The sequence below is a fragment of the Tiliqua scincoides genome, chromosome 1 (genome assembly GCF_035046505.1).
Source record: "Tiliqua scincoides isolate rTilSci1 chromosome 1, rTilSci1.hap2, whole genome shotgun sequence".
In the NCBI taxonomy this organism is placed as follows: Eukaryota; Metazoa; Chordata; class Lepidosauria; order Squamata; family Scincidae; genus Tiliqua; species Tiliqua scincoides.
The window spans coordinates 89,325,180-89,342,618 of NC_089821.1; the positions used below are offsets into that span (position 1 = coordinate 89,325,180).

Genomic DNA, 17,439 nt, shown 5'->3' on the forward strand with positions numbered 1-17,439 from the left:
CAGCACTGCACTCACCACTATAGGACACTCTGGTTAGGACATTACAATAGTCTATAAAGGGCATAATCCTATCCTGTGCTGGAACAGGCAAGCCAGGAGGTTTGTGTTGTATCCAGCGCAGGACAGGCGCCATAAGCGGCTTAGCCAGAAGCAAGGGGAAACTCTTCCCCTTACCCTTGGGTAAGGGCTGCTGGCCCCAATGGGTCTCCTTGGACTTGCACCACCTCTGGCTTGAAGCCACTCCGTTCTCCCCGATAATAGGGGTTGGGATCTAGCACAACTGCCAGATCCCAGCCCTGCCTCCCGTTCCCAGCCCTCCCCCCACCCAGGAACCCCTCCCTCCCTCCTCCTCTCCACCGCCTACCTTTTTCGCTTGTGTCGGCCCAGTGGGGCCAATGCATGCATCTGAGGGAAAGCCGACGTGGAGGCTTCCGTTTTGTGTGTGGTTTTGCACACTTTGCCCTTAAACCAGGATTCCAAACAATGGTTTGATCCCTATCTTGAGGGCCAAATATGGTTTACACAAACCATTCTTTACTGCATGTATAAAAAATGGCAAATGACAAGTAAACACTTCTAATCTCTTTCCCTTGCACATGAAAAGGGAAAGCAACGAGGGAGAACATGATACCAGGGCTCACTGCTTCTTGTTCTCATAGCAACAAGCCACAGTTTGTTATATATGAACTGAGCCACTGTGACCTGAAATTAATAAGTTGACAGGAAAGGAGGAATTGATGAGCGCATGTTCATATCCTACCAAACTTCATGACAGGATGACTTTCTTGTTTGTTCCTATTATTATGTGACTACATTCTAATGGGTCTCCAGGGTTTAATGCTTCCCCCACCTGTAATCTGTCAATCTCACCCTTCTGTTCACTATCATACAACCAACAATTTAGCTAAATAGTAATAGCATTTAATTTCTCTCACTGTTTGACACAATCCTTGTCTAATGCCTTGAGGTTGTGTGCTTCCTCCTCCCTCCACTCTTTCATGTGCAAAGGAAGGCTATTAGAAACTCCTGCTAACAGTCTACCATTTTGTACAAGTGTAGCAAACGATGATTTCTGTAAACTATTTTTTGCCTCCCTTCCAGGCTTTCATCATGTATAAACTTCTAAGGCTATCTGATTGAGCCAACCTGTAGAAAAACAGTTCCCATTTCTTGGGTCCACACATCACTAAATTTTCACCTCTTCAAGCACACCTTAACCATGTAAACATTCTGTCTGATCAGTAACTTATTTCTCACTTATCCTTAACCTATTTTTTTTTACCTAATCCTTTACCAAATTGTATCACAAGGATCTCCCTTTTACAAGACAATAGTTCATTATTTCATACAATAATACATCTAGAAATCTACTATCATAGAAGAGCTTAATCCCTTCAAGATTGGATCATACCTCTACCACTCTCTGACAGCAGATTACTAGTTGTCCTCGCAGAATCCATCTGAAGGCCAAGTGCTTTAACATAAAATCATAACAGAGGCCTACACACATTTTGTTGATGTAAAAGTTAGATTGTTGGTATATTTGGGATGCTGAATCAAAAAATGGCATTGGTTTTGCCTGATTGGCTCTAGTTTTGGGGGTACAGCATAGACATTTCAAATGCTGATTCAGGCAGCTTCCTCATGAGGAAGCCCAAGAATTCAGCAGCCCCAAAATATCCTAAATTTGTTCAAACTTCCTTAGCAACTTTATAAAAAACATGTGTGTGTGTGTGTAGGCTTATGTAATATGAATAATTTACCTTGGCAGGTTTTTCCATTGGTGCCAACTTCATATCCTTCCTCACAGTAGCATCCAGTTCCATTCCTGAATATAACACATTTGTACTGGCACTGCATTTTTTGACATTTTGGTAGCAATTCTGCAAAGAAAGTTATTAAAATATTAGCAAAAAAGTCATATATTTCATATAATTCCAACACCTTTTTTGTTGCAAAAATGCAGATATAATTCAGACACATTACATCTTACTGGTATCCACAGAAGGCCTACCAGCAGAGAAAGACCATAACTTTTACAGAGACTAATTAACATTTGCAAACGCTTTAGTGCAGATTTCTTAGAAATACATTATTTTTGAGAGGGGTTACACAAGGCAGTCTTTACGGGAGAAACTGGAAACCCTTCCCTCTTCCAACCTATCCGGAGAAAGCAAGAAGTCAATGCAACACTTGCTGTAGACCAGCCATTTTCAACCTTTTTCAGCTCACGGCACACTGACAAGGCACTAAAATTGTCAAGGCACACTACCAGCTTTTTACTTACATTAAATTACTACATTACAGTTAATTTGAATTAATACAATTAAATCATTACATGACCAAAAAAAAATTGATAAGAAGCATGGAGAGGGAAGTATATGTGGTTTCTGAAAAGGAGGAAAAATTCTATGTTCAAATTCTTATCAAAAGTGCCAGAAAGTGTTGGCAAAGGCAGGGCAGGTTGATCACATAGTGGAGAATGTGGGTGAGGGCAGTGAGGAGACAGGATTGAAACAAGAGCAGGATTAAACTGGGGGCGGGGGAGAGAGAGAGAGAATGTGAGGGAGTGATTCGGTATCTTTGGAAGGTGCTGACAAGTGAGGGGAGGCACAGTAAGAGAGTTGCTGTGATTGTGAGATTTGGGGGGGGGGATATTCCTGGGGAAGGAGGTGGGGTGGGGGAGAAGAGGAGAGAGAAGTGCCAATTGCCTGCTTGTGTATTTGAGAAAAAAAAGTGCAGCTAAAAGCCCAATCCTATGCATGCCTGCCCCGAAGTAAGCCCCATTATAGTCAATGGGGCTTACTCCCAGGTAAGTGTGAATGGGTAGCACCCCCAGAGCCCAATCCTATGCATCCCTGCTCAGAAGAAAGCCCCATTATAGTCAATGGGGCTTACTCCCAGGTAAGTGTGAATGGGTAGCACCCCGAGAGCCCAATCCTATGCATCCCTGCTCAGAAGAAAGCCCCATTATAGTCAATAGTAGAAAGTACACATTATAGAAAGTGTAGATCGGATTGTGGCCCAGCGCCCTTCCTCTAAAAGCCCCAAAGTGCAGGGAGGGTCGCTTTGGGGAGTTGCAGGCAAACTGGCAAGGAAAAGGGACTTTCAGGGACCCTGAAACCTGAGGTTGGGGGCCTCAGCAGACTTGCTCACTAGGTACCTGCTTGCCCGCTTCTGGCGCCCTCTTCTCACTCACTCCACAGCTCCCACCTCCTGGCTCCTCCAGGCTTCTCTTGTTGGCCAGTCAGCACACAGGCAGGCAACAATGTCCTTCGTGCCCAACCCTATGCATGTGTACTCAGAAATAAGCCCCATAGTAGCCAATGGGGCTTACTCCCAGGAAAGTGAGGATCAGGTTGCAGCCTGAGTCGTGCTCAGTAGCAGGAGCAAGCTCCAAGCGGACTCTTCAGCTGTTGCGTGCGACCAGCCCCTTCCCTGGCTGCTCACTTGCTTGTGTTGCCTGCTGCGGGAGGCTCAAAGCAGCCGCTTCTCCCAAATGCGGACACGCAGCTGCTGCCTGCCTCCTCTGATCCTGCGGCACACCTGAGGCAGCCTTGCAGCACACCAGTGTGCTGCGTCACAGCAGTTGAAAACCGCTGCTGTAGACAAATGGGACCTTGCTTATCCCAGCCTATATTGCATATCCCTGGAGTCCCTTAAACCTCCAATGAACCAGTAGGCATACCCTGTTCCTCATACAGAAATGCTTCAAAGCAAGGTAGTATTCCTTTTTACCTGCCCTTAGCTGTGCTCCTGCATGAATTTATGACAGTAATTACAACCCTCAAAATTTAAAATCTAAATCCACAAATTCTTAAACATCCCAATCATCCTACCAAAGCCAAAAACTAAAAAGAAATAGCACTTTCAAGCTGGTGAAAAGAAAAAAAAAGCTCCATGATCACTGGGTGCTGGTCACTTTATGTGATGTCTAGACTGAATGAGGTGGCGGAAAAAGTCATTTCCAGCTTGTAACTTATTTTGGGCACAATCCTAACCAGGTCTACTCAGAAGTAAGTTCTATTTTGTTCAATGGGGCTTACTCTCAGGAAAGTGTGGTTAGGATTGCAGCCTTTGATGGTAGTGCACAAAATGCGAGGGTATCAGTAAATTAACCCAAATGGAACGTCCTCCATGTCCTCTAGGATGCCTTTTCAGCCTTTCACAAATATTATATGCCATCTTCAGCTTCATCATGAGACAGCAGTGCAATTTTAGTGAGGACTGTGTTGGGTTAGCAGAATGCACTTCATGGGGTTGCAAACACTGCTCTGGAAGCGTGCAGATCTACACGCTTCTGGGCCACCGCAACAGAAGGGGCAGAATTTCCTGTGTGTGGCAATGGCGAGAAGCCCCGCTGACATTGGCAAGTTGGTGAGGTGGGCAGAACAGGCTGGTGTGGGAGGATTGGCCTGCCTGTTGGACATTAGATTTCACCCCATGTGAGTGACCTGCACCAGATGGCCCCTCTGGAGGCTGCCAACATGTCCCCTTTGTCTCGTTGGACTTGCGCCAGCTAAAGAGCTGAAGACCCATAGGAGATTGAGGGGTTTATGAAGGGGTAAGGGAAAATAGTTTATCTTACTTCTCCCAAGCCTCCCGATTGCTTCCCTCCCCCCACCATAGCATGCCACACAGCCTCTATTGGCATGGCTGCATGCTGTGGCAGGGAAAAGGACAGGATTGGGCTGTTAATTACATCCAATCAAATAGCAGTTTCTGGCATAGTTCTTTTGGTCTGTATGAATTGAACACAATCTCTGGGGGCAGAAATTCTAATGTTTCACCCTGGCATCTCTAACTAAAAAGATATCTAGTAATATGTCTGGGAAAGGAACTGGGCCTATGGTGGACTGAATGGAGCCCAAGGTTTGTTAAAATAATGCATTTCCTATTGGAATGCAATCTTAGATGAACAGTGGACATCATTAATTTCACTCTGCCATGAAAAGATATTACTGAAGCAATAGAAATCAGAGAGCCCAGTCCTCTGCGGGGCGGATCACAGTTGCAAACGTGCCGTAAGGCATGTTTGCAGGACTCACTGCCGGGCTCCTGTCAGAGGTGGCTCAGCTCCGGCCGGCGCTGAGTCACCACCCAGTGGGCACCCGTGTTCTGCAGCTTGGTGGTCCCTGCAACCGCCGGGCTGCAGCATGGGGAAAGGGGCAGGGACAGGGGCGTTCCGGGGGGCGGGGAGGCCAGCATGACATGAGGAGGGGGCGGGGAGGCCAGTGTGATGTGGGGAGTGGGGGCGTGCCAGAGGTGTGCCCGAGGGCAGGCAGGAGAAGGATCCGTGGCACTCCACTCCGCAGGATCCTAGGCTGTCGTGGAGACTGCGTGCCTTACATGAGCACCTTTACTTTAGCGGCGCCCTGTGGGCGCTGCTAAAGAGAGTAGCCCCATTGCGGGGCTGCCTCCCTTACCCAGGGGAAGGGAATGAACGTCCCCTACTCCCGAGGTCCCTCCCATGGTAGCGCGGGAGGAACTGGATTCGGCGGCAGCCCTCGTGGTGCCACCGAGCGGGGGCTCCTCGGGCAGCTCAGGATTGGGCTACCCCTTAGGATTGGGCTCATGATCTCCCATGTACAACAGAAATTGTACACTGAAGGCTGATGAAAACATACACACACAAAGAGATATGGTACAAACAACCAGTGCACAAATAATTACTTGTTTGCAATAAATCTGATTCCCAAAACTCTCACCCACATCAGATAAAGTGGATGGAGCACTAAAATTACTTTGGTTCCCAACAAAAGATCTTTTAATGCGTTCCGGCAGTTCTTTTGCTGAAGGGAAATAAAAGTGGAGCTGGAAGACTGCTGTTTAAGGAATGTGATCCTTTCATAATCTCTTGCTATTTTACACAATTTAAGCCTATCTGACTCCTGCAGGTGGATTGTAAAAATAAGCTTAGAATGGCTAGGAGAGGGAAAGATTTAGGTTGACCATCAGCTTAAAGAAATTAGGCATGTCTTGGAAAAAGAAATCTGGTTATTACAGTTTACCACTCAGGGTCCTTTCAAAGCTTTACTTGAAACCAGTTAAGCCATAATCACTATTAGTAGGGGGCTTTTTTCCTGGAAGAAAAGAGTCAACACTTCTGGTTGAGAATGCCATTCTAGATCCGTCACTACTAATCCTGCACCAGGCTAAGAGTTACTTTTTAAAAAGAGCAGAATATAACTTATAGTTAGGATTCACTCACATCAACGTAGTGTTAATGAATGTTTATATTTTTATAAAAAAGAAAAAAAGAAAGCATATTCATCATACTTCTGTTAATCATGAAGAGCTCCTAAATTAATATGTGCCTATTAACTCACCCCTGCAGCAGCCTACCAAATATTTAAATGTGATTTCCATCTAATGTATTTTCTGTTGAAATCTTTCTGAATACATTTCTCATTATAACAGGAACTGTCTGGTACTGGGAGGATTGCAACCCGTTCGCAATATATTTTGTTCATTTCTTGTCCCTCGACTTTTCTGCTCTTCCTTATCACTGAAGTCTTGCCTAAAAAGAAATGTGAAGCGAACTGGAACACTCAAAACATTTTTTCCAGAGGGTTCTGCATATTTGTGGGTTGTGGTCTGAACCAAAAGACTGGAGATGGAGCCAGAAGTGCACTCTGATGATATGCTGTTGCAGTACATTACAGGTTGAATAGCAGGTGTTTAGGATTTTTCAAATCTATCTGCAACCCAGAGCTTTGCATCTCTGTAGAAGTGGGTATGGAGCTATAGCCTGGCAGAAAAGGAAATGCAGGAGCCATGCAGCATTTATAGACACATGGTAATGATGTCGCACATCATTGCTTGTCTTCCAGGAATGCTGAGCTCTGAGCTGCCCAGAGTCCAGCTTCCCAGGGTTATGAGATGCACAGCCACATGGTCCCACAGCCTAAAGGGGCCCCAAATTGAACACCTGGCATCTCCAAGAAGGGGTGGGCAAAAACACCTGCCTGAAACCCTGAAGAGCTTCTACCAGTCAGTGTAGCCAGTTTCATATCTTTCAACAGTGTGTGCAAAAATTACCTGGCCCACATGCCTTCTCTTTTGTATTTGCATCAACCTTTGCTGCTATGTGCCACCATTAAAGAGTAAGAAAAATGCAATCTATGTGTCTAGCTGCCCATTGGCATCTGTTGAAGTGACAGCCACCACCAGAGATGGAGACTTTCATCTTTTCCTTGACAGGCCTCAGTCCTGAGAGCATTCTCAGTTCATTTAATAGTTCTACCTGAAAGTTAGGGACTATTTATCACCTTTGCCTTCATAATGATCTTAGAAGTGGTGATCAGACAAAAGCATTGTGTGCACTGTGTAGGAAGTGACACCTCTCTCTTTGCAAAACATTAAAGAACTCTGTGATGTTGGTTAAGTGAAGAGTCAGTACCCAACAAAACGAATTGCCAATGGGTTTATTACAGACAAAATAACACAATGCATCTGCTCACTGTGTTTAATTAACTTTTGCAATTCAATGCCAGAAGATATGACGGCCACCAGCATATATAACTTTAAAAGAAAATTAGGCAAACTCGTGAACGATAGATCAACTACTAGCTGTTATGATTAGGGGGTTTGAGTACCCCCTAATAAAACACAAGTCAGATGTTGTGTTTGGATTGGATTAAATTTAGGCCACATTTATTGAAATCAATGTCAATCAACAGGCTCTGCCAACCCTGTGGTAGATCTTATCTCCACACTGGCTTCACCCCTTTCCCCTTTAAACACCCAGCGGTGTGCTAGGGATTTCCTGCCTCACCTTGTGCAAGGAGCAAATATGCCCCCAAATTTAACCTTGGAAGTGGAGGGACAGAATTGTCATGGTAGTGGCATAGAACCTACAGAAGTAGTAGCATGTGTTTACATACTAGTTGTGGTGGGGGGGGGGGAGAATGAAGAAGGCTGTTACTTTTCTGCTTGCTTGGCTGTTTGGCTGAAGCTGTTGTTTGGCTACTGTCGGAAACAAGAAGTTGAACTAAATGGATGCTTGGCCTGATCCAGCAGGGCCCTCCTCACATACTTAGGCTCACAGCCACTTAAGTGAGCCTCATAGCTGAGAAGAGTGCCAGTAGTTTGGTTATGCAGGAGCTTTTCATATTATTCCAGTAACTACTTTGTATGCTTGGCATATTTCCCCTGTTAAAACCCATCAGGAGCCAATGACTTTCACTAAGCTGTGATCCTAATTAAAAGATCTAGCCATTTCACTTGTCAGTCAGTTCTTGCCGTCTGATCCTCACTCAGTGAGTCTCCTCTCTCATAACAAAGCCTTTATTGATTTAAGGCAACCTCTTTTCACAAATCTGCATGTTTTGATAAAAATGAAATGAGGGAGAGTTAAATTATCAGTCAGTTGTTTTGTTGATGTCAGTGCTTACTCTATTTAATGACTAATAAACTTATTTCTAATAATGAGTCTTTTTAACTCCTTTCCCTCAGTTCTGAGAAGAGAAAATAGACATGGGATCATGTGAAGAGAATTCTAGCTAATTATTTGCCCTTTATGGGACTCTCCAATCACACAATGGGTATAAAGCAAAAGCATACGTTTGTATATGGTTTGCCTTCAGACAGACATAGCTCGCTTATTTGAGTTACATTATCTTAACACACTTTGTTCATTCTACTAGAATATCAGCAAAATGTTTTGCAAACTTGGATCCAGCAAAAAGGTTGCTTAGTGACTGGAATCTTTTATCATGGTTAATCTATCACAGACAGAGCTGTTTTATCACATAAATGATGCACTGTCCAGTGACATAAAGACAATCTGCATCAGGATACTTACCTATAGATAACCCACTTCAGCTGTCAGATTATCATGACTCCTAATGTTGATTACAAATTCACTAAAAAAAACCCACTTGTGTTCAGATTCTCTATAATGTTCCTAAATTCATTTTTAATCACCGTTTTAAAAGTTTAGTTATAATGAATGTTTGTAGGTGTACATTAAGAAACAGGATTCAGATATTACTTGTAAACAGATTATCAGATTCAAGGTTAAAACTGAGCTGATTGAATAGTGAGAAAATGGGCCTTGCAGGCAGTAGGTTGTGCTGAGGGTGACAGAAGCAGAGCACTGTCTGTCACAGTAATGTGCATGTTACTCGAACATGACAGATAGAAGCACACTGCCACTGTATTCAGTGTGCACACTGTATGCAGTGGCAGACCTGCCATTGAATGAACGGGGCAAATGTCCTGGGTGCAGAGCCTCACGTGGAAGCTTCCCTGTGGCTCCCGACACAGTCAGAAACTGTGCTTCCAGTCTGCCAGAAGCACAATTGGGGAAGCTTCTGGAGAGGGGGCGGATTTGCATGCAGGGAGTGGCAGCATCCTACGGGGGGCACCACCTGGTATTTAGTGTGACGGAATATTCAGAAGCACACTGCCACTGAATCCAGAGGCAGCTTATCTTGATTATTAACTCTGTGTAGACCTGTATGCCATAAATTTGTCCAATCCCCTTTTAATGCGATGGAAGCTAGTGGCTATGACCACATTTTGCAGCAATGGATTCCACAGTATGAAGCAGTACCTCCTTGTATCTGTCCTAAATATCCTGCAGATCAATTTCATTGCATGGCCCCTAGATCTAGTATTGTGAGAGAGGGAGAGAAACCCACGGTCTGCTCCAAACTGTGCCTCTTTTGAAAGAGCAACACAGTCACAGGCGTACCACCACTCAGTCATCTCCATTTACAGTGACGTTGGGGCATTGCTACATGGTTACCATAGTCATGAGTACTCCTGCCATGCTATTCCAAGTACCTCCTTTCGTGCTATGATGTTCCACTAGTACTGCTGGGTGAAAATAACTATTTTAAGACTAATAAGCTACAGGGTGGATCCAAGCAGCCTAATTATTGGCTCATATCACAATACTTTTGTAAGTATAATTCCCACTGAATTCAACAGGATCCTCCTTTCTTATACATTTAATACAGTGATTGTCAACCTTTTTCATCTCACGGCACACTGACAAGGCACTAAAATGGTCAAGGCACACCATCAGTTTTTTGACCATTGACAAGGCACACTGTGCTGACAATGGGGGGCTCACATCCCCCAACGGCCCTGTTAATAAATGAATCTCTTCCAAATTTCCACGGCACACCTGGGGACCATTCGCGGCACACCAGTGTGCCACGGCACAGTGGTTGAAAATGGCCAATTTAATATATCAGTTTGTACAAAGGCACTGAGAAAACCTTCAAGATCAGAGCACTTAACACTAGAAACCAAATGGGGGATGTGTGTGTCAGCATTCTATCACAGGAAAATCTGCTGTCACATAGGCTATCTGTTCTAAACAAGTTATCTGATTGTCCAAAGAACCATATTGTGGGTTCATTCCTTTGGAAACCAAAAACCAGAATTTGGCAGAATCTCTATCCAGGGCTGCCAAACCCAAATCTTGCCACTATTTCTTTATATAGACTTCCCTTTTTATTTTCAATAAATTTTTGTAAGTTCTCCTAAGTAAAACATACTGATGATGATTATCGGATGAGTCCACATTTCTCAACTTTCTGAGAGCTTTAGCTAAACATCGTTTCTGATAAACACACTGTTGATCAAACCAGCCCCTATGAAAACAGGGAGCTTGTAACAAAGGTTTGGAGGTGACTAATATAGGTCTAATTTCATCAACTATGATAGGTGTCCAAGGGGTTATCAGAAACCGACATATAATCTCTCAGTGCCATTAATTTTTCGGACTCTAAAAGTAAACTAAGTTTTTCCTGAATAGACCCGGACCAACGAATCCTTCTTTCTCCCTGTGGACATAAATTTCCATTAAATTCTGGAAAATCAGTTAATTTGGAGGTTATGCCTACTGATGGGGAGAGAGTCATCTGAATTGGCATATGGTCACTGTCTGGTCTGCAAAGAACCCTAAAGGAATGCAGGAAAGAAAAGATGGAAAGAGAAATCAATATATAATCTATAACACTGCTACCTCTAGGGCCAAAAAAAGTATAGTCTCCAGAGTCCAAATCAGATGAAGTACCATTACATATGCACAGCTGGAATTTGTAAAAAAGACTAAACAAAGCCCGGCACCGTTTGTTTATTCTAAAATCTAGGGAAGATCTAACAGGGAGATGATTCATATCTTCAGGAGTAAGACCAAGCTTGTAGCCAATATCAGTATTGTTCTGGCCCATACGGGCGTTCATATCCTCAGCTAATAAACAGGGTGTATCAGGGAAATTGTCAGCCAAATCCGTAAGGACCTGGTCTAATTCAGGTAGAAAAGAATTGTCAAATGATCGGGCAGAGGAAGGGGGACAATACACATTCAAAAGAATTATTTTGAACATCGGCGGCCATGTAATATGTAAGGCCTGAATATTAGGGTTTAGGGAGATGTTTAAATCCACAACTGTAGGATTCTTATCAACTAAGATAAGTATGGCTATACCTCCCCGTAAACGGCCACCCAATAAAGATTTCATAGCAGGCTTGGCAAATGAAAGATAACCCTGAAGAAAAGGGGGCATAGAGGGGGACAACCAAGTTTCTTGAATAAGAATCACATCAAATTGAGAACAAAAATCTCTAAAGTCTTTATCTACCACCTTAGTTTGCCATCCAGCAACGTTCCAAGATATAAAAGTAAACTTATAAGAGGTATTTTGCGTAGAGGAAAGTAGTCATGAACTATTAAATTTAACTAAGGGAGTAATTAACTGAGTAATAGGAGCAATCCCTGGTTGATCCAATGCACAGAATCTCCCATCTTGTTTATGGTTATTTAGAGTTGTTTTAAATAAAGAGTTTAACGATTTGTTTATGGTTATTTAGAGTTGTAAACTATTTACAAAAGTTTCAGTCTGCAAATGGCTCAAAAAGGCCTGAGTAACTGATCCCGAAATACTACAATGTATATCTGAGATATTATTTTGAGTAGGGTTCGTATAAAGATCTAGAGGGGAAAGAGACTGGACAGAAGATCGCTTATTATCCATATTAACCCCAGGGGACCTAGATAGGCCAAGAAAATTTGCAGGAGAAGGAGAATAATCAACACTATTGGGAAGATCTGTATTGAGCATAGTAAGAAGTGATTGAAGCCTATTGATAATATACTTTTGACCATCTTTAGGGAGAAGAAAAAAACCTGTTATCAACGTAGCCTCCTCTTCAGAAATCGGGTCTAAATCTAGGGCTTTCACTGAACCAGAATCCCCTTGAGGTACGGGAAAGTTAGTAGAAGTTAAAATCTTCTCATAGGAGGTAGAACTGTTTTTATGTGAAATAACAGAAATCTTCTCAGTATTCAGATCCTTAGAACCTTTCCCACCCATCTCCTTTGGATCTAGATTAATTAAATCATTCGTCCAGCGGGATGAACATGTTGTGAATAAACACAATATGGTTCTTTGGACAATCAGATAACTGCAACTCAGTGGCATGATCATTTTTCTTCCATTTTTGGTAACAGCCCAACTGGGAATATTGTTACCCCCTATTGAGATCAGGTTCTTTTTCCTCCCCATCATGTCCCGTGTTGGGACCCTATTAATCCGGAGGAAATAAAAGAACTTATTTTATCACTACCTAATAACAAAGCCCCGGGTTTAGATATGCTCCCAGGAGAGTTATTTAAACAAAATGTCGACTGGTAGAGCGTAATCTTTTCTAAATTATTCACCTTTATAAATCGTACTGGTGATATGCCCCTGGGCTGGGGTGACAGTGTTGTTGTCCTCATTTATAAGAAGGGATCTAGAGCGGACCCTAAAAATTATAGGCCAATTAGTTTACTCAGTGTGGCTTCAAAATTATATACTAAATATTTGCTCTCCAAATTGGAGAGTTGGGCATCTGAAAATGAGATTATTGCTGAGGAGCAGGCTGGCTTTAGAAAGGGAAAATCCACAATTGATCATTGTTTCATCCTCCAGCATCTGATCATAAATACACACAGATAGGGAGTAAAAGATTATATGTTGTTTTTGTCGACCTCAGTTCGGCATTTGACTCCATAGATAGGTCTTTGTTATGGAAGAAATTATATGCTACTAATATTGATAGGAGGCTTTTAGCCCTAATTCAGAAAATGCATTTTAACTCTACTATGAGAGTCAGATTTGGAGCTGATGGTCATCTTTCAGAGAAGATCTCGACAGTGAAGGGAGTTAGACAAGGTTGTACAACATTTTTATTTAATTTTTATATTAATAACATCATTGGTGAATTTCAAGATCCTGCTTTTTTCCCACCATCTATAGGGGACTCCAAATTATCTATCCTCCTTTATACTGATGATATTGCCTTATTTTCCATTACTTCTATTGGCATGCGCAGAATACTCTCTAAATTGAGTGCTTTCTGCGCATATGAAAAATTAACCATAAACTACATTAAAACCAAAGTAGTTCTATTTGGTTCAACTAAAAAGAAGCATATTTGGAGACTTGACCATACTCAAATTGAGCAATCTAGAGTTTTTAAGTATCTTGGAGTTTCTTTCAATGCTCAACAGTCATGGACTTCATATTTGAATGCTTCTAAATTAAAAGCTATGCATTCATCACAACTACTTGTGCGTTTTGTTAGATCGAAAGGGGGTAATTTGGTGATCCCTGCGGTGGAGGTATTTGCTAGGAAAATAATACCCCAATTAATTTATGGTGCCAAAATATGGGGTTATGCGAATCTGTCCAGTTTAGAGACACTTCAAAATTCTTTTATTCGCTCTCTTCTTGGAGTCCCTCACTCGACACCTTCTTCCCTTCTTAGATCTGAGACAGGCCTAATTCAGATTGAGGCCTCTTGCCATACTGCTTTGGCTTTATATTGTTATAAACTTGTCTCTATGGCTGACTCTTCTTTACCTAAAATTTGTTTCAAAGAACAACTCACAACTCCATCTTGTAAATCATGGTTATCCTTGATAAAACCCATTTTAGAATTTTATGAAATAGATGTGAATCTTTTACCTACCTTTTCTTCTAATAAGATCAAGATTTTAATCAAAAATAAAATTCAGCTGTTTTTTAAGAGAAAGGACTTATGTAATATTCTTAACTTACCCTTTTCCCCTTCTCCTTTCTTATACAAATCAATCTTTGGCATAGAAAATTATTTTACTAATTTAACTTTGTTCCCTTTACGTAAGGCCTTTACTGCATTGTGATTTCAATGTATGCAATCTGCTGTCTTAGTAGGGAGATATGAGAACATCCCATATGATCTAAGACTTTGTATATGTGGAGCAGATGTAGTTGAAGACATCTTTCATTATTTATTTACTTGTCCTCTTGATGAAGCACCAAGATCTAAATTCTTGTCACCTTTAACCCCCTTGCTGCAGGATAGATCTCCTGTAGCCCAGGTTTGTTGTCTTTTAGTAGGTGCTGATATGGGGATTACTCTGAAAGTGGCTCGTTTTGCTCTTGCAGCGTTGAAAATTCATTCAAATTATGTAAAATCTTGTGCAGTATAGCAATTGTGTGTATGGGAAATTAATTTATTCTATAGACCTGATTCCGCCAGGGTTTATTTTACTTCTATGAAGTCAGATTTGGTTTTATTTCAGTCAACTCTGAGTTAAGCTGTAAGCCTTTACAAATGGCTTTTGATATTGTGGTTTTTTCATGTTTTTTCCTTTTACTAGTTGATTTTACTTGTATGATGTTCATAACTGTTCCTCTTTTTTAGTCTATGGACATATTGTAATTTATTGTTCTTTTATTGTAATGACCTTTGGTTACCACAATTAAACTTTGACTGACTGACTGTTCTAAACAAGAGGCCCCAATTGCTAGTGATAGATAAACCACAAGCTTGTAACATTTTATTCATTTAAAACATTGCTATCCTGCCGTTCAAAATTGACAGGAGTTGCCAATGCTGCTTCATACTTGGTAGAAGGCTGATTCTGTACACACATACAGTATTTTAGCCATAAAGCTACCTTGATTTAGGACTCTGTAAAAGAATCAAAGCTAGAAATATATCGCCTGACCTGTTTTACTAGAGACAATGGCAATAAACTTTATTGATATAATTTAAACATAAGATATAATTACACAGCTCACTGACAATTGTTAGCCTGCATGTGTTCTTTTGTCATTTTAATACTGTTGACTAGTTGTATTTCTCTTCAAGCAGACATGGGGAGGGGTCGTTTCTACTGAGTTCTCAGGGTAAAAAAATCTTTTCCTAAAACACAACATGCTTCGTTCATCTTGCTGCATAATCGTCTGATACATGAAATATATTTTGATTTTTTTTTAAGTTATGAAAGACATTATAGATTTTGGTGTCTAAAATACATTTCAGAGCAATTATATGAAAGACCAGAAAAAAAACTAAATTCTTTTTTTTTTCCTGCTCTTTCATATAATTGCTCAGAAATTTATTTTGGACACCAAAATGTGGTGTCCCTCTGGTTGCCAAAATGTGTTGATAAAAGTTGATGTTAGACAGCTGTACAGCAGACATGAAAATTTTGGTTTATTTAATTGGTTGGTAAAGATAAAAATTTGTTTAATTGAAACTTCAGTTGCAGTTTAACACAGCCATGTACAGGATATATCCATACCAAAATGGTGTCAGAAGTTGGTCAAATCAGCCATCACTTAGAGGGCTTTTCTTGCTGGGCTGATCAGTACTCATGTCCCCAGTAATGTCCAGGAACTATAAATACCCCTACTAGCTGATAGGGAGGGTGGGAGAAACCACCATGCATTGCAATCTCTTGTAAACTTTTGGGAGGCCTAGTGCACAGCTTTGCCCCAGGGCAAACACAGTCCATGGCACGGGTGACAGAAGAAAGTAGCAGGCTGAGCAGGAAGCAGAGCCACACGGAAAGTGGCAGCTCTGCTGGGTGAGGCAATGATGAATTAGCTCCCTCAGACAGCTTGTTCCTTTGAGCAAAATGGAGGCTTCTACATGAGCAATAGCCTGCTCATCTGGAAGGGCCTAGAGATGAGCAACTCAAGGGAGGCAGAAGACCATTATGATTCTCAAGTTGTATATGAAAGATAAATAAAGATGTATGCTGAGATCAGAGCCATACAGAGACTTGTGGCTACAGCTTCATCACTGCACTCAGCAATGGCATTACCATCAGGTGAGTCAGGACATCAGGATTCCATCAGCTTTGAAGCTAAAAGCAATTCCAAACAGCAGCTGGAAGCAGGGAGGCCAGGGGTTCAAAAGGAGAAGGAAAGACAGACAAGGGGAAGGAGGAGACAAGATGAGAGGTGGAAGAAATGTGGGGAGAGAAATGGAAAGATGAGGAAAAATATGAAGAAGACATATGAAAATTGGAGAATGAGAAAGGAACAAAGTAAGATGCAAGGAAATTGATGAAAGAGAGGTGGAAAAGGTGAGAAGGGACAACCCGAAGGTCCCAAGAGGCAAAAAGGAGAAGCAGAAGTAGAGGAAGAAACTTAGCACAAGTTGGACCAAGGGGGCCAGGAGAAGGGAGCATAGAGGGCAGTCCTAGGGGCGGGCAGACGGGGAGCAGGAGGCAGGGCTGGGACCTGGCTGCTATGCTGGATCCCAACCCCGTTCCCGAGCAGCGTGGAGTGGTTGCAAGTCGTTCTGCTCTCCTCTGACTCATGCCACCTCTGGTCTGAGGAGACCCTTTGGGGCTGCAGTGGCCTACTGCAGGGGGTAAGACGAAGAGTTTCCCCTTGCTTCTGGCTGACCCACTTTGGGCACCAGCCTATTCCAGCACAAGATTGTGCTGTAACTCTTCCTTGGCTATGTAACTGGAATGAAGAAAGAACCAACAGAAAGCACAGAGTCACCACCCATAAAGAACCTCTCTCCCATTTCTTTCCTTATGGTCTGTATCCACAATAAACCCTTAGAATTAAGCAGCAGCCTTAAGAGTTCTGAGGTTTATTTCAATGAATGACCCTATGATGTCTTTTCCCACTCCATACAGTGCTTATCTTCCCCCTTGGGAGAAGGTAGAGGGAAGTGGGTACCCTATGACTTTTCTGTAAGGCAGGGGTGTCCAAAGTTTTTGGCAGGAGGGACACATTGTCTCTCTGATACTGTGTCGGGGGCGGGGGTGAAGAATTAATTTACATTTAAAATTTGAATAAATTTACATAAGTTTACATAAAATAAAGATGAACTTATATGAATGAATGAAGGTCTTGCAATAGCTCAAGGCCTATAAAAGGCCTTGCACAAAGCAAGTCTGACCTTTCCTTTGCTGCCACTACTGCATCACAGACGAGAAACAGCAAGCAGTAGAGGGAGCCCTCACACGAGAGGTCAAACAGTTGCCCTCACGCTGAGAGCAGTTGTGTCAGGCCAGTGTGGGCTCCAACAAATCTCCAGAGGGCCAGAGGCTCATTGGAGACTGGGGGCTCCCTGAGGGCCGCATTGAAAGGCCTCGAGGGCCGCAAGTGGCCCCAGGGCTGGGGTTTGGACACCCCT

At 42.4% G+C, this 17,439-nt stretch overlaps 1 protein-coding gene across 1 annotated transcript in view; it reads right to left on the bottom strand.

Annotated features, from left to right (window-relative positions):
* Positions 1-17,439, bottom strand: part of LRP1B (LDL receptor related protein 1B) — a 796,682-nt gene that overhangs the window by 475,191 nt on the left and 304,052 nt on the right. The window contains exon 4 of the mRNA XM_066621533.1: positions 1,764-1,883. Within this exon, the coding sequence (XP_066477630.1) occupies positions 1,764-1,883 (120 nt within the window). The remainder of the gene's footprint in view (positions 1-1,763; positions 1,884-17,439) is intronic.